The 18,343-nt window shown below is 39.3% G+C and overlaps 1 protein-coding gene and 1 pseudogene across 2 annotated transcripts in view; one reads left to right on the top strand and one right to left on the bottom strand.

Moving 5' to 3' along the window:
- The window catches only part of LOC105467583 (protein tyrosine phosphatase non-receptor type 21), a 91,122-nt gene that overhangs the window by 38,169 nt on the left and 34,610 nt on the right, over nucleotides 1-18,343 (bottom strand). For both annotated transcript variants that reach the window (XM_011717298.2, XM_011717299.3), the window contains exons 3-6: nucleotides 15,550-15,719; nucleotides 6,472-6,569; nucleotides 3,936-4,003; nucleotides 2,719-2,789 (exon numbers count right to left, since the gene is read on the bottom strand). In XM_011717298.2, the coding sequence (XP_011715600.2) occupies nucleotides 2,719-2,789; nucleotides 3,936-4,003; nucleotides 6,472-6,569; nucleotides 15,550-15,719 (407 nt within the window). The remainder of the gene's footprint in view (nucleotides 1-2,718; nucleotides 2,790-3,935; nucleotides 4,004-6,471; nucleotides 6,570-15,549; nucleotides 15,720-18,343) is intronic.
- On the top strand, nucleotides 11,987-12,117 carry LOC112424213 (U4 spliceosomal RNA; annotated as a pseudogene).

Here is an 18,343-nt window from a genome sequence, read left to right as displayed (position 1 = left end):
GGCACGGTGACTCATGCCTGTAACCCCAGCACCTTGGGAAGCCAAGGAGAAAGGACCACCTGAGGCCAGCAGTTTGAGACCAGCCTGGGCAACATAGTGAGACCTTGTCACTACAAAAAAAAAAAAAAAAAAAGTTTAAATTAGCCCGGCATGGTGGTGCACATCTATAGTCCCAGCTGCTTGGAAGGTTGAGGCGGGAAGACTGCTTGAACCCAGGAGTTCAAGGATGCAGTGAGCTATGATTGCTCTACTGCACGCCAGTCTGGGCAACAAAAAAACCACAAAAAAACAAAAACAAAAACAACAAAATATCAGGCATTACTGAGAATTATGTGCTAAATGTCGAATGCAGGGAATAAGGGTATAAGAAGGCTACATGAAAACCCCTTTTCGCTCAGGTGAGTGGAGTGCAGCACTACTAGGATGGGCAGGAAGGCAGTGTGGGTACAGGAGGAGTGCCCAAGTGCATGCAGACTTGGATCTCCAGCCTCATCTTCCGATGCTCCCCTCTGTGCTCAAGGCACCCACACTGCAGCCATCCCAAACTCTGCATCTCTTCAGATAGAGTATGTTCCCTAGCCCCTCTGGGCTTTTGCACATGAGAATCCCTCTTCTTGGTATGCCTGTGACTCACTTGTGGATCTGGCCAATCCCTAATATCCTTCAAGACTCTGTCTATGTATCATTTCCTCTGGGTCACCTTCTGGGATTCCCCAATGCCCCAACTCTGTGCAGTCCCAATACATTCCACCCATACCCCTCTAACTGCACTCATTATCTTCTTATATGTATTATCATTACTATAGTGGGTTGTCCTGCCAGCCCTCATATTGCAGGGCTGGGAATGCACGCTTAGAAGACAAGAAATTATTCTATTTATCTTTGTGCCATAGCATCCAGCACTCTTGCTCTGCCTAATACAGAGTAAGAACACTAAGCTATCTTTTAAGGAAATGCACAAATGAATAAATGGAAGTGACAAAAGGCAGGGCAATGTGTGCCTGAGGGATCAATTAAGCTAGAAAAGAAATGGTTCATGTGGACAGCAGAAGGTAAAGCTGGGAAGGCAGGATTTAACCAATTTATGGGAGACCTTTAATCCCAGAGTAATGAACTCAGGCTAGCAGGAAGCATGAAAATACCCACAAGCACGTGGAAGGAGAAGGAGAGGCGTAAGAGGAAAGTGATATGCTAGGGAGATTAATCTTTTGTGAGCCACTATGTGGATTTGAGTGGAGAGAGACTAGAGGCAAAAGGTTATTTTATTTGGAAGGTGATAAGCAATAGGTTCTAACAAAACTGACCTGCTTTCAATTCCCACCTTTACCACATGTAGAGGTAACTAAATCTTTTTTTTTTTTTTTTTTTTTTGCTCTGTCACCAGGCTGGAGTGCAGTGGCACGATCTCAGCTCACTGCAATCTCTGCCTCCCGGGTTCAAGCAAATCCCCTGCCTCAGCCTTCTGAGTAGCTGAGACTACCGGTGTATGCCACAACATCTGGCTAATTTTTTGTATTTTAGTGGAGACAGGGTTTCATCATGTTTGCCAGGATGGTCTCGATCTCTTGACTTCGTGATCTGCCCCCCTCAGCCTCCCAAAGTGCTGGGATTATAGGCATGAGCCACCGCTCCCGGCCAGAGATAACTAAATCTTTTTGAGTTTGGTTTCCCCATCTGTAAGATGGAGATAATAATGTTTATCTTAATGAGTAGTTATAAGAATTTAATGATAGAGTACAGACAGTCCTCAACTTATGATGGTTCAACTGAATGACTTTTCAACTTTACAATGGTACAAAGGTGATACAAATTCAGTAGGAACTGTACTTCGAGGACCCGTACAACTATTCTGTTTTTCACTTTCAGTACTGTATTCAACAAATTATATGAGATATTCAACATTATAAAATATATTACAGGCTTTGTGTTAGATGATTTTGCCCAACCGTATGCTGATGTAAGTGTTCTGAGAACAGGTAGGGTAGGCTAGGCTAAGCTATGATGTTCAGCAGGATTGGTCTATTAAATACATCTTGACTTACAGTATTTTCAACTTACTATGGGTTTATCAGGACTTAACCCCACCCTAAGTCAAGGAACATCTGTATGTGGAACTGTGTGGTAGTTGGTTTAGAATGAAACCTAGCATTCTCTAGAAGAGTATTTTTTCTTACAGGCAACACAGAGATTCACCATGAAAGAATGTCAATATGTACAAGTATACAAAGGTATGCAGAAGCATAGTTCAGAGTACTAAGCACCATAGTTCTTAGCGTAGTTCCCCAGATGACAGACACAGCTTCCATAGGTATACAGAGGGAAGTAACCCTGGACTTGCTAAGCTGTATCATAAAAGAAAACAAATCATCCTAATTTTACATTAACCTATACAGGATGAGGTTATCAAATAAACCTTTACTATACACAATAAAAAATGGGCACCCTTCAATGACTGGCTGCTTTCAACTTCCTCAGTGTCCTCACTGGTAAAAAAGGACAATAAATGAGTAATATGGGTAAGTGCTTACTTAGAACAGCACATGGCACATAGTGAGTACTATGTAAATGTTGGCTACTTGTAATAGCAGTGGCAGTAATGTTCCAAATACAGTTGGGCAAATACATATTAATCATATAAATTAAATATTTAATTGAATATTTCAAATTCAAGCAAACATTGGTTCTATGCTATTTCCATGTCTTATTTCTTAGAGTTACCTGTATTTCTGATGTAGTAAGGCCACTTTTTGGGTTGCTTCTTCCAATACTTTTTCATCTTGTAACCATCCCTGAAGAAAACACACAGTGGTAAGTATGTGAAAATTCACCCAAATTTCTTAGAAAGACTCATGGCCATTGACTGTTAATGACTCTTGTCACTATCTGGCAAAATTATGACTATTGTTAATATATGGGAGCTTTGCTTACATAGGTAATCACCTTTCTAAGGAATTAAGTGGCTTCTTCACAGGAGCCAAAAAACAAAAACAAAAAAAAACTTGCCCCACCTTCTCAATTCATCCCTGGGAAAGTTTCAGCTAAGTTACTTCAAGTTGGTGACAGTAGTCAGCCAGTCCTGAGCCCAGCAAAATAAAAACATCTTGTGTGTTCTCTGGCTGGCTGTGCAGACACTCAGAAGAGCATGCCACACCTTCCTTAGTTGTTGCAATGCAGTTTCCATGTCCCTTCCATCAGTAATGACTTTATAAAAGTAGAAGGCAGTGTCTTCGTCATCTACTTTTTAAATTGCTGATGAGAAGTGACATTCATTCCTCAATATAATTTTGTAAGGTCTCAAACCTTCAGTTAAAAGCAAAACCTGGGCCGGGTGCGGTGGCTCAAGCCTGTAATCCCAGCACTTTGGGAGGCCGAGACGGGCAGATCACGAGGTCAGGAGATCGAGACCATCCTGGCTAACACAGTGAAACCCCGTCTCTACTAAAAAATACAAAAACTTAGCCGGGCGAGGTGGCAGGCGCCTGTAGTCCCAGCTACTCGGGAGGCTGAGGCAGGAGAATGGCGTGAACCCGGGAGGCGGAGCTTGCAGTGAGCTGAGATCCGGCCACTGCACTCCAGCCTGGGTGACAGAGCGAGACTCCGTCTCAAAAAAAAAAAAAAAAAAAAAAAAGCAAAACCTGCGCCTTCCTGAGAAGCTGAAAATGAATCCTTCTTTTTAAACTCACATTCAAATACAAAACAAATATCTCCAGGCACAGTGCAGTCACTATAGACCCTTCAGTTTCTGTGGGTTCACAAGGACCAAGATGACTACAACGGAGAAAGCAGTCACACTTGAGATGTTTATAAGAGGGAATTTTTTTTTATAATCCTATTCCTGACAGTAAGTCTATCATACAGATTTCATTTCAGGGATTATTAAGGGTATAGAAATGAACTGTTTGTTTTAAAAAGCCCAGTGTCAAAAGAAGTCTTACCACAGGAAACAAGGCAAATTTCTGAAGAAAGTCCTGGGATTCATACTGATCAAAGTCACCAAAATCAGCTATATAGAATGACAAAAACTCACGTTAATTATATTTAAATTTCATTGCAAAATATGTGCAACAAAATTCAACATGCAGTATATATAGATGGTACGCTAATATTTCAGAAGTCAAGTTTTTTATAACTATAAAAAGTATATTTTAAAAGTATCTTTTTAAAAATGTTAATTAGGTAGACATGAGTCTTGGCTTGGAAAAATGCCTATGAATTAAATAAAAAACAAGTTGCAAGCTATATGTAATATGATCTCATTTTTATAGTTAAAATGCAAACAAAACCTACCCTGTAATCATATATGCTTGCTTATGTACAGAAAAATGTCAAGGAGAAACCAAATTGTCAACAGTAGTGATGAAATGGACTTAGACCACTTGAATATATTACAGCAAGATATATTTGTTTTGAAATTTTTAATTTTTTAAAAAAATTGACAATTCAGCAAAATGTTTATGAAAAAGTAATTCTTAAAGCCAAAAAGGATACTTAAGAAAATCCAAAGTACCTTGAAAAGGAATGTGGCTCTATGTGCATCAGGCATTTGTTTAAAAATGATGCATGTCTCCATGCCTGCTAATAGCTGAAGGAGTTTTATTAATAATTATTCTGATTAAATTTCACTCCCAAGGTGAAATGCCAGTAATTGTTTGAAATAATGCCCTGTCAGAAACCTTCCCGGCCAGGCACAGTGGCTCACACCTATAATCCCAGCACTTCAGTAAGCCAAGGAGGGAGGATAGCTTGAGCCCAAGAGATAGCAAGACCCTATCTCTACAGAAAAGTTTAAAAATTAGCCAGGCATGGTAGCGCACACCTGTAGTCACAGCTACTTGGGAGGCTCAGGTGGGAGGTTCACTTGAGCCCAGTAGGTTCTGGCTGCAGTGTGCCACGATCACATCACTGCACTCAAGCCTGGGCAACAGAGTAAGACTGTCTCCACAAAAAAGAAAATACACACGTACATGTAAATACATGTATATTAGACATGTAAAAATCAAAAAAATAATTCAAAAATGCTGGTGAAATGCAGAATCTTTATTTATATACGTACATTTTAAAGATAAGGTCTTGCTATGTTGCCCAGGCTGGTCTCGAACTCCTGGACTCAAGCAATCTTCCCACGTTGGCCTCCCAAAGTGCTGGGATTAGAGGCATGAGACACCACACCCAGCCATCTTTATCTATTATGAATGATGATATTACTGCATAATCCAGGACAACCATTTAAGAAACCAAACAAGTGGGAGTGCGGTGAGGGATAAAAGACTATACATGGGGTAGAGCGTACACTGTTCAGGTGATGGGTACACCCAAATTTCAGAAATCACCACTAAAGAATTAATTCATGTAACCATGGCCAGGCACGGTGGCTCACACCTGTAATCCCAGCACTTTGGAAGGCTGAGGCAGGTGGATCACCTGAGGTCAGGAGTTTGAGACCAGCCTGGCCAACATGTTGAAACTCCATCTCTACTAAAAATACAAAAATTAGTTGGGTGTGTGGGGTGGCAGGTATCTGCAATCCCACGTACTCAGGAAGCTGAGGCAGGAGAATTGCTTGAACCCAGGAGGCGGAGGTTGCAGTGAGCCGAGATCGTGCCACTGCACTCCAGCCTGGTCCATAGAGCGAGACTCCTTCTCAAAAAAAAAAGTAACTAAATTAATAAGAACTTATTCATGTAACCAAATACCACCTGTTCCCCAAAAACCTACTGAAATAATAAGAAGAAACCACACAAAAGAAGTGTACTTAAACTATAAGTGAATATAACCTCATCAAACTCACTGACTAGCATATCTTTCTTCTTAAAATATGACCTATTAGCAGATAAAGTCTTTGAACTAGATGAATACATAGCATAGTATTAATAAATGTATATGTATATAGTCATATGTCACTTAATGATGGGAATACGTTGAGAAAGGCATCATTAGGAGATGTGCAAACATCAGAGTATACTTACACAAACCTAGGTGGTGTAGCCTACTACACCCCTAGGCTATACTGTATAGACTATTGCTCATAGAAGCCTATACCGCATGTTACTGTACTGAATACTGTAGGCAATTGTAACACAATGATATTTGTGTATCTAAACACAGAAAAGGTACACTAAAAATACAGTGTTATAATTTTATGGGACCACTGTCCTATATGAGGTCTTTTGTTGACCGAAACGTCATTTGGCATGTGATTGAATATATGTGTGTGTATACTTCTATTTATTGTACTGTTTGCTCTGTTGACATATAACATGATTAACATCCAGAAGTCTCATATTTCATTGAGGTATTCCAAGTTCATTTTTTCCCAAAAGGAAGCCCCTTAGATAACAGAATACTTCGCTAATATATAAATACTACTAAAGATGTATATAGACAGTCAGTTAACTTAAAAATCCCTTGCTATTTTGTTGCAACACATTTTAATCTGATAGAACTATTTCATTATGAATTGATCTTATTTACCTTGAACAGCTAAGCCTGCTAGCTGAATTGCTTGTTCTAAGGTACAAGGAATACTTCCTTCCAAGATATCTTTCTTCAGTTGCAGATAATACTGATACCTATAAAAAAAATGTCAGTTTTATAAGGTCAATGTCAATATTATCTCATTGAGACATAATGCATTTAACCATAATTTGGTAGAGAAGCATAAACCAGCAAAACAAAACCTTAATCCTACTTTTTTTTTTTTTTAGATACGGTCTCCCTCTGTTGCCCAGGGTCAAGTGCAGTGGCATGATCACTGCTCACTGTAGCCTCGACCTCCCTAAGCTTAGGTGATCCTCGCACCTCAGCTTCCTGAGTAGCTGGGACTACAGGTGCACACCACCATGCCTGGCAAATTTTTCTATTTTTTGTAGAGATGGAGTTTCACCATGTTGTCCAGGCTAGTCTCAAACTCCTGGGCTCAAGTAATCCTAGTGCTTGGATTCAAAATGCTGGGACTACAGACATGAACTACCATGCAGAGCCCCTAGATGGTTTCAAACAAGGATGACAAAGTCCTCAACCATATGACACTTACACATACACTTTAATCAATCTAATGAGTTACTTATCCTATAGTTATTTCAAAACTAAAACAATCCTATAAGACAATTAGTCATCTGCTCCATGCCCTGTAAAACAGTCTCTACAATTTCTTTTTAGTTGGAGAAATGGAAAGCCAGTGGCCAATCTTTACTTTAAAAGCTGACTAGTAACTTGGTAATATAAGATTTTGCTTACCTTGTTTGGTGGAAGTTCCCTAGCACTGGAAAGTAAAGCCAGAGAAAAATGATTTCTGATATTTCAGACCAGGCTGATATTACAGTATTTCTGATGAAATCCCTCAAAACAGCTGTTAAGATGCTTTCTTAATATCTGGTAATGTGGGTTTACTTCTGTTTACCACCCTGTTTGTACTTTCAATATATACGGCATCAGTTACCAGAACAAGGTTTAGAGTCAAGCAGACCTGAACTCTCCAAATTAGTAGCATGAACTTGGGCAAGTCATAATCTGTGAATTCAAATTCTATCACCAGTAAAATGAGGGTACCATCACCCCTTCACAGGACTGAACATATTCCAATAATAATATATGTAAACGACTAAGAGCATAGCCGGCAAACAGCAGCTGTATCAATCACGTACTTGAAGCCACTCACTTCTCCATTTTGATAAAACTCTAGGGTGAAGATTTACTATTTCCTTTTATTTATTTGCTCAACAGGTAATTACTGGGGTCTACTATATGTTAAGCATTATTCTAGATGCTGGGGATACAGTGCTAAATGGAGATCACAGACACTCTGCCAGAGCAGTCTATGGAGCCATCTGGAATCCAAAATGTCCTCCATATTCGGTGCCTGTGAAGTGCAACCCAGTTACAGTTCATGTTTGAATTCCTCTGAGAGCCCACCCCTTTAATCATTTCATATGAGTCTTTATTTCAGCCACAGACATGTAAACCTCTGTTCTTTATTACCGAAGAACCTGACCAAAACACCATCCATTCAAATAAGAAGAATTTGGATCCACCTTTTCCCCTTCCACCTGCTAACAGCCAAACCCATTGATTTCCCTCCATTAGCTAATGGGATGCTGGCAGTTGTGGGATCCATTAGACAGAAAAACTTGAGATTTTCTATAAAGCAGCTCTTTTCAAAAGCTTATCTGAGGAAGACTGTGTTTAGGGAAGTCTGTCTATTGAACATGCTATTCACAGATTCCATTCTAAATATTCTAGGCCTTTTCCTTAAATCAAAAACACTAGACAGGGCCAGGTGAGGCGGCTCACACCTATAATCCCAGCACTTTGGGAGGCCAAGGCGGGCAGATCACTTGAGGTCAGGAGTTGGAGACCAGGCTGGCCAGCATGGTGAAACCCCATCTCTAGTAAAAATACAAAAATTAGCCAGGTGTGGTGGCACACGCCTGTAGTCCCAGCTACTTGGGAGGCTGAGGGAGGAGAATCACTTGAATCCAGGAAGCGGAGGTTGCAGTGAGCTGAGATGGCGCCATTGCACTCCAGCCTGGGCATCACAGAGAGACTCCGTCTCAAAACAAAAAACAAAAAACATGAAAAGCAATATACTTGAACCCAATTAATGTAGCCTTCCACAGCCTTACATTGTACTGTTATGAGAATTGATTCTTCCATAGTTGCTTTAACTTATTCATTTCTGGTTCAATGTCTCACATAAAATTATACCTGAAAGTTTCTGTTTAAATGATATACCAGGAAAATGTGTCATGCTTGCAAAGAGGTATGCTTCTTTGTGTTACATAATGAATGATGGAACTCAGATTTCTTCTTTTGCTTTGGCTGCCATTAAGCTCACAGCTAAAATCCAGGCATAGTCACAATCATCATTATCTCTCTTAATTGCTTTCTCCACTATTTAATAATAGCTACCTTTAAGTGATGAAGAGCTGGAGCTCAGAGATTAAGCAACATGCTCAAATGCATAGAGCTAGACTGAGATGGAGTTTGAATCCCCAGGTCTGAATGACCCAAAGGTTTTGTTCTTAACCACGACAAATCTACAGTTATAGATGTTTCTAGTATTTTTATTCATTTAGTATTTTACATGACAGTCCACAAAACACAATGGTTGAGAGCAAGGACTCAGGAGCCAGCCTGCTTGAGTCCCAATTCCAGTACATACTAGCAGTGTGACCTTGGGCAAGGTGTTCAACCCTTCTGTGTCTTGGTTTCCTCATCTACAAAATAGAGATAATAGCAACTACGTCATAAGATTTGTTATGAGAATTAAATTAATAAAATACTTGGGACAGTGTTTAATATACAGTAAAAACCTAAGTGGTTGTTACTATATGTTATTGTATTATCCCTCAAATCCTTTAATGGAAGCAACTAGGGATGGATGAATGGAAGGATGGATGGATGGATGGATACACAGACTGATAGTTTGTTTTTTTTTTTGAGACAGCCTCTTGCTCTATAGTCCAGGCTGGAGTGCAGTGACATAATCATGGCTCACTACAGCCTCAACCTCCTGGACTCAAGTGATCCTCAAGCCTCAGCCTCCTGAGTAGCTGGGACCACAGGTGTACACCACCACACCTGGCTAAATTGTTTTTAATTTTTTTATAGAAACAGGGTCTCTCTATGTCGCCCGGGCTGGTCTCAAACTCCTGAGCTCAAGCGATCCTCCCACCTCGGCCATCCAAAGTGCCTGGATTACAGGCATGAGCCACTACACCCAGCCATAATATGTTTTTCTTAAAGAAGTATTTACTGTAGGAGCAGATGGCCAAGAAATTTCACTTCAATGGCATTATCACTTTTTGCTAAAATTTCTATATATTGGTGGGGCTGAAGATGGCTTATAAATATGTTATTTCAATATTTTTGCAGGCCGGGTGCGGTGGCTCATGCCTGTAATCCCAGCACTTTGGGAGGCCAAGGAGGGTGGATCATGAGGTCAGGAGATTGAGATCATCGTAGCCAACATGGTGAAACCCCATCTCTACTAAAAATACAAAAATTAGTTGGGCATGGTGGTGAGCACCTGCAATCCCAGCTATTTCAGAGGCTGAGGCAGGAGAATCGCTTGAACCTGGGAGTCGGACGTTGCAGTGAGCCAAGATCACGCTACTGCACTCCAGCCTGGCAACCGAGCAACAAGAATGAAATAACAGGAAAAAAACAAAGCAGTAATAAAATGTAACACGTAGACCTGAATTCAAAACTGTCAGCCAAGGAATAAAAGAAATTGCACATTTTAATTCAAAAGCAAGTATTCCATAAACTTGCCCGAAAGTAAAAATATGCTGATCAAATATTTTATCTAAATCTTTATCAAGTTACTGATCAACTTTCCAATATAAAATATTTCATACAATATATGACAAGAATTATATAATAAATTAGGTGACCACATTTTGCACAACAGAAATTCCAAATAATGTATGAAGAGGCAGCTTTTTCTCTTCATCTGTTTTTCTTAGACTAGTAATAGAAGACAATGTGTAGGCATCGGCATTTTTATTTTTTAAGTTTTATTTTGGAAATTCTGAAATATATGTATAGACATTAAGTATAGTGACCCCATCTCCTTATCATGGTGCCTCACCCATCAACCTTATGCCTACCACGTTTTCTCCATCCATCCTCTCCTGTGCCCCCTCCACCACCAGTGTTTTACAGCAAATCCCAGACGTCATGCCACCTGTACTTCAGTACATACCCCTAAAAGGTAAGCTTTATTTTTTAAAAACGTAACTACATTTTTATCACACCCAACAAAATGAACATCTTTATACTGAGTACTCAATACCTGATTCATATGCAATTTTCATGATCGCCTCAAAAATGCATTTTTACAATTTTCTTAAATTAGAATCCAAACAAGGTCTACGGATTACATTTAATGGATATTTCTAAATCTCTCTTGCTATAAAAAAGAAAGTTTTTATTCCCTTTTATTTTCATGTTATTAACAGAAATGGAGCCATTTGTCATGTAGAATTTCCTACCTTCTGGACTTTTGTGATTGTAGTCTCATGGGGTCATTTGGCAAGTTTACATGCTCTCACATTTTTCCTGAAAACTGATCATTAGATTTAGAGCAGCACTGTCTAAAAGAACATTCTACAGTGATATAAATTATCTGTATCTGCGCTGCCCAATATAGTAGCCATTAGCCACATGTGGCTATTCAGTACCTGAACTGTAGCTAGTGCAAGAAAAATTTTAATTGTATTAATTTCAATTAACTATAAATAGCCACATATAGCTAACAACTACCTTACTGAACAGTGCAGACTAGAGGCTTGCTTCGATACAAGTTCATTTTAGTCATTTAACCTGGTGGTGCCTGGTACTTCCGGATGCATCACATCAGAAGAAATGGTATTTGGTTGTCCCACTTACAGTGATGCTGACATTGCCCACTGAGTTCAGATGATGCCAGCCTGTTCCTTTTACCCAAAGGTTTTAGCCAATACTGATGATTGTTACCTCTTTATACAATCTATAAAGATAGGATAAACTTACTGCCATTCAGAATAACGTATTGTATTCTAGTAAGTTTCAAAGGTGACCAATGAGGTTATTTTTTTTAAGTATTATGAATTCGTGAATTTTAAAAGATATATTCGATGTGTTTCAATTCATGCAGTTGTATTCTTTTGTTTGTTTGTTTTATTTTGTTTGAGATGGGGTCTCACCGTCGTCCAGGCTGGAGTATAGTGGCTCAAACTCAGCTCACTGCAACCTCTGCCTCCCAGGTTCAAGCGATTCTCCTGCTTCAGCCTCCTGAGTAGCTGGGATTACAGGCATGCACCACCACGCTCGGCTAATTTTTGTATTTTTAGTAGAGACGGTGTTTCACCATGTTGGCTAGGCTGGTCTCAAACTCCTGATCTCAAGTGATCCACCCACCTCGGCCTCCCAAAGTACTGGGATTACAGGCGTGAGTCACCGTGCCCAGCCTAGTTGGTCAAAATTATGATGGTCAAAATTTCCAAGCTTTGTGCAGTGGCAGTATCGTAGCCAGTGAGGTTCAAATGAGGCACAATTATTGATGATTGAAACAAAATTTCCTCTTTTGCAAGTAAGAACTCCAGGCACCAGAGTGTTTGTTCGCTCTGCCATGTGAGGACCCAGCCGGAAGTTCTGCAAGCCAGGAAGGGAGCCCTCATGAGACCTCAACTATGCTCAGATCTCCAAACTGAGAAAATACATCAGCTACTCAGTCTGTAATATTTTGTTATGGCAGCTCGCACTAAGATATATTCACAGGTCGTTTTTGCTAGATATATAATCATTGCCTCCTATTTCCTTTCCTTGAGGATGTTAAATGTTACTTTTTTGTCCGTTGGCATGAAGTGTTTTTCCAGAAGTCTGACACCAATCTTATTTTCTTAATTTTATAACAGCTTTAGTCTGGATGCCCAATTTCTGGTGACTCTGCAGAATGTGTTGGCACTGATTGCTCTGGACGGACCATGCCAGGTACACAGTACGTCTTTTCAATACAGAGCTTCAAGTCATTTTCCTTTCAAGAAAGTTTTTAAAATGTGTTATAGCTAGAATATAGAATTTGTTATATAGTTTTTGGAATTTGTTCTTTGCCAATGTTTTGACTTAGATCATACTGTTAGAAGAATGTTTTGGCTTTTTCCTTTAGGGAATCCTATTACATCTATTTTTTAATCTTCTATACTTTTATAGTTTCTATCATTTCAAAATTTCTAATTGTTTTTGCAGCTATTTTCATATTCACCTGTTACATAGCCAAATTATTCCCAAGCTTTTCTAATTCAGATTTAAATGGTTCTTTCATATCATCTGTTATTTTCTTAATTTTTAAAGTTCATTTTGTAGTATTAGGTGCCAGTTTTCTGCTGCTTTGTGGTCGTATTTTTCTGTTAAGTCTGCACTTTCTAAAGGTATATTAATCAGATTGTTGTTCTCCCCCTTTGTTTTCTTTTTTCTTTTTCGAGACAGAGTTTCATTCTTGTTGCCCAGGCTGGAATGCAGCAGTGCCAGCTCGGCTCACTGCAACCTCAGCCTCCTGAGTTCAAGCAATTCTCCTGCCTCAGCCTCCCGAGTAGCTGGGATTACAGGCGTGTGCCACCACACCTGGCTAATTTTGTATTTTTAGTAGAGACAGGGTTTCTCCATGTTGAGCAGGCTGATCTCGAACTCCCGACCTCAGATGATCTGCCCCCCCTCAGCCTCCCAAAGTGCTGGCATTACAGGTGTAAGCCACCACACCCGGCCCTCCCGCTTTGTTTTCTTACAATATCTTTGAGTGGGTTTTTTAAAACACCGTTTTTGAGGTATAATTGGCATACAAAGAAGCTGTTCAAATTTCAAGTTGACAATTTGGACACATGCATACATCCATGAAACCATCACTACAAGATGAGGAACATACCACCTGCAAAAGTTTCCTTGCACCCCTCATAATCTGTCTCTCCAATTCCTACCCTGTTCCTAGGAAACCACTCATCTGCTTTCTGACTATGGATGTGATAGACAGAACTCTGGATATCTTGGACCAAAAGGTAAACCTAGTGCATGGGAAGGACACACTGAGGATACTGGAGCACTAAGAGAAAGAGCGAGCGTCTGTGAAGACTCTGTGGAGCTGTCAGACAAGCTCTGCAAGGCTGACTTCTGAACTTGTCTCACAGAAGTCAATGATATTTAGGGTTTTTGTTATATATAGCTATACTTAATCCTTACTGATACAACTTCTCTATCAGGCGCTCCTATACCTAATCAATGAGCAATCCTACTGATTGACTCTAATAGGCCCATTCTCTCTCAATACAGCTAATGCCCTTCTGTTCAGTTCTATATTGTAAACCTACGCCTAGATTATGGCACAGGTATTCCTAAACTGGTCTCCTGCCTATAGTCTTGCCATCTCTGATCTACCTTCTATGATGGGTGATCTTTGTAAAATATAAATTTAATGATTCCATTAAATTTGAAAATCTCTTCCTCATTGTACCATGACTTTATTGCTATGCCTATTTTTTAAATCTCCTTTCTAAGTAATACCTGAAACTTCCTGAAGACATGTAATCATTTTGATTACTTCCCCTGCTTTGCAAAAACTATTCCCTCTAGAACATTTCTAAAGTCAATTTAAATGTCAGTCTCTCTACCTTTCCTGTTCAAGTTCCCCTTGCCCCACCCCTAGGAATCCACAGCTTTAATTAAAGCATTTATTATCATAGGATACTGTAACTATTTATATGAACTGCCAATTCCACCAGACTGTGAGCGGCTCCTCCAGGGTGGGATTAAAGCATATTCACCTCCCACTCTATTCAACACAGTTCTTAAGAGCGTATCTTCAGTAAATGTTTAAATGAGTTAAAGTGATCAGTTCAGGCTTTTTCCTTCTGGTTTCCATTTTCTCTTCATTATTTCTATCTCAGACTTTTACAGTCAGTTTGTGTTTATCCCTACCACTGGATCCTTACTGCTTTGACTTTCCATTCTCTCCTAATCATTAACTGGCAGACTCAAACAGCACTCCACAAACACGAGACAGTACCAGGTTCTCACTGTCCGCAAGGTACTGTGTAAGATATCATTAAGTAAAGCTAAAGAAAACATAGGCTTAAAACCTAGGAAAAAGATACCTGCAAAATCCTAATAATAGGGTATGACAATTACCATCTTAACACAAGTAGAATCAAATTCTAGGTCGTAAGCCAAAACTCATTCTGTCCTGGGGTCATAGATGCTTCATGGAGGAGGTACCTTCTGAACCACAACTCAGGAGGCAAACAGGATTCCAGTAAATACATGTGAGAGAAAGATCTAGGACACAAAGACGAAAGGGCATGTGGTATGTTTCGGGCCCTTGAAGTAGCTCAGCTTGGCTCAAAAGTAACATTAAATAGGGTTAAAAAGATAAGGCAGTGATGGGATTCACAGAACTTTGAAAACCACGCTCAAGAACTCAAATTTTATTCCTTTTTTCGTTGTCTTCAGGGGGAAAAAGAATAAGAACACTTAGTTCCTCTATTCTGCTCCTTAATATCATCTTCCCTTTCTGCTTTTGTCCCTATTAAGTGCACTTATCAGCCAAAATGTCCTGATCTTAAACACTTCCCTCCCTCTCCTCTGTACTCCCTCCCCAACCTGTCTACAGAATATAGCTAGAGGAAGAGAATTCTAGGAGCCTTTCAGCACATTTCATTGAGGAATGAACACAGATTTTGTGACTAATTTTCTAAAATATCTTCTCTCCTTTCCTAATCACAAAGGATCAGAAACAACACAAACATTAAAGGTAACATCACTACAGGAAGAGTGCACAGCTAGGGTAAATCCGTCATTTTTCCCTTTAATTATTCCTTTGTGCCTACTGAACCCATAAGTTACCCAACATGTAGTAAAACACTCTGACATGCCATATATGAGAACCTCTTTGTAATACCGTAGCTAAAAATGTGGGGCGAGAGGCAAAGTTCCAAACTTATCTTCTGACTTCAACCTTAGTTTCACTTTTTACATCTCACTAGACTATTTCCTAAAAACAAATGGCATGTAATTTCTCACCTGGTAATCTCCTGCTGCAGCTGAGAAACTGAAGGCACATAAAACACCACTCCAAAATAGACGGTTGGTTCCAATGCATATTTATCCAGCTGCTTCTTCAAAGGTTTTTCCAAATCTACCCACCGGCGCTGATTTTGCTTGTTGTAGTACCAAAGGCTGAAGTAAGTGACCTGGAAAGACAGAAGGTCACTGAAGGAGGCAATAACATACAAAAGGATTTCAATGACTTCAGCCGCACTAATCCCTGACCTGTGACCAAATGACAGCAGTCTCTTATTGCCTTTCTTCTCAGGGAGGAACAGCAGCAAAAACTGAAGGAAAAAAAGGAGTTAAGACCTATCTGTAACTAGCTACTCATATTCAGGAAACAGAGGCAAAAACCCAATTGCACTTGCATATCATTTACTGAACTCTGCCCCAAAAAACTGCATTCATGACCTAGACACTGGAATGTAGTGGGTGCTACTCAATTTTATATGCAGGTTTTAAAAACAACAAAAATACAGAAGAATTTATCCTTGGTTTTTCAATTACTAAAACATTAAATTTGTCATATATATGTATATATACGTATATATACATGTATTTGTCACATATACGTATATACATACATGTGTTTATCATATATGTATATATGTATATTTATCATATATGCATATATATCATATATACATATATATACACATATATATCTATATACATATATTTGAGATAGAGTCTCACTCTGTTGCCCAGGCTACAGTGCAGTGGCGTAGTCTCAGCTCACTGCAACCTCCGTCTCCCACGTTCAAGTCATTCTCCTGCCTCAGCCTCCATAGCAGCCAAGATTATAGCATGCACCACCACACCCAGCTAATTTTTTGTATTTTTAGTAGAGACAGGGTTTACCATGTTGGTCAGGCTGGTCTCAAACTCCTGATATCAGCTGATCTGCCCACCTCGGCCTCCCAAAGTGCTAGGAATATAGGCATGAGCCAGCCACTGCACTCAGTCTCATAATTAATATTTTTAAATAATCATAACTGGGGTTCTACCCAGTGGAATGCTGAGTAAACAGTGTTAAACCAACTTTTCACTACTCTTAGTTCTGGTTTCTATAAAAGAAACCAGAACTTTCTTTTTTAAATTCATGGTAAGTACCATGAATTCCAGTATTCAGTTCTAGTATTCAGATGCAATTGCAACTCTTCTTTACCCCTTTGTCCTCAAAATTTCATTAGATATACATTTGAAACAATTATAATGCTGTGGAGGTGAATTAACTCTCTCTACACACACACACACACACACACACACACACACACACACACACTGCATGAGAAAAGCTATGACTAATGCAGTAAAATAACCTTAGTGTATTACTCAGAAGTTTAAAGAAAATGCCCGGATGTCTTAGCATTTATATCTCACTGGCTGTGTAATGAAACTGTTAAGGTAAATCAATACTAGCCCTGGGCCTGGTCAACCTGAAAGGGAATTAATACACTTACGTGACAGCCTCAAGCCACTGCTAATACTTGCCTCAAAATCAATCTACAAATCAAGACAACTGGAAAATCACCACTTTGTAGTTGTAAACTCCAGAATAACACTGTCCCAACAGAACTTAGTATGATGATGGAAATGATCTACATCTCACTGTCCAATAAAGCAGCCACTAGCCACATGTGGCTACTGAGCAATTGAAATGTGGTAGTGCCACTGAGGAGCTGTATTTTTAATATTATACAAGTTTAATTGACTTAAAAGTTGCAAGTATCTAGTGGCTACTGTATTGGACAGTATAGATTTAAAGCAACAAGAAAACTGAGAAATAATAGGCCATTTCTTTGAACTGCAATCCTCATTCAAGTAAAAAACAAAACTTTAATTTGCAAGGGAAAAGATTATGCAAACATGCCCTCAATAGTCCTTTTATTATTTTTTAACAAGGTAAGAACTATACCTTTAAAATGAGTTGATCAAATAAATTCAACAAGAATGAGGAATGTGCCCATTTTCCCCTATATCCACAAGTCCCTAGAATACTGCTGGAATTCAATAAATTTTGTTGAATGAAAAGAAGGAATATTCTCTTGATTCTTAGTTGCCACCCAAGTCATCACACAAGAATGGAATATTTTGAACATTTCCTATGTACCTGGTTCTATTCCAAGAACTGTAGAGATACCATAGATTAAATCACCATCACTAATTTATGAAGTAGGTATTTTTTTATCTGTGTAAAACCTCAAAGCCAGTGTTTCCCCCAAGTATTGTCCCTGGACTACCTCTACCAGAAGTATCTAGAGGGTTTCCTGGGCCCTAAAAAGCTATTAATCTCCTAGGTAATTCTTGTGTCCTTTAAAGTTGGATAACTTTGCACTACACTACACTGCTCCTCCAAAGTTATGCAAGAGAAAGTTATATAAAACCTTATCTTTGGCTAGGCGTGGTGGTTCACACCTGGAATGCCAGCACTTTAGGAGGTTGAAGTGGGAGGATTTCTTGAGCCCAGGAGTTTGAGACAAATCTGGGCAACATGGCGAAACACTGCCTCTGCAAAAAATACAAAAAATTAGCTGGAAGTGGTAGCGTGTGCCTGTAGTCTCATCTACTTGGCAGGTTGATCACTTGAACCCAGGAGGTAGACAGAGGCTGCAGTAAGCTAAGATTGCACCACTGCACTCCAGCCTGGGTAACAAAGTGAGACCCTGCCTTAAAAAAATAAATAAATAATAATAATAATAATAAATCATTGACAAGCTGCATGGAAATAAAATTTTTGAAAATCCAAGCACACTGTAATATATCT

The sequence above is a fragment of the Macaca nemestrina genome, chromosome 7 (assembly GCF_043159975.1).
Source record: "Macaca nemestrina isolate mMacNem1 chromosome 7, mMacNem.hap1, whole genome shotgun sequence".
Classification (NCBI taxonomy): domain Eukaryota; kingdom Metazoa; phylum Chordata; class Mammalia; order Primates; family Cercopithecidae; genus Macaca; species Macaca nemestrina.
This window is presented reverse-complemented; position numbering and strand designations above follow the sequence as displayed.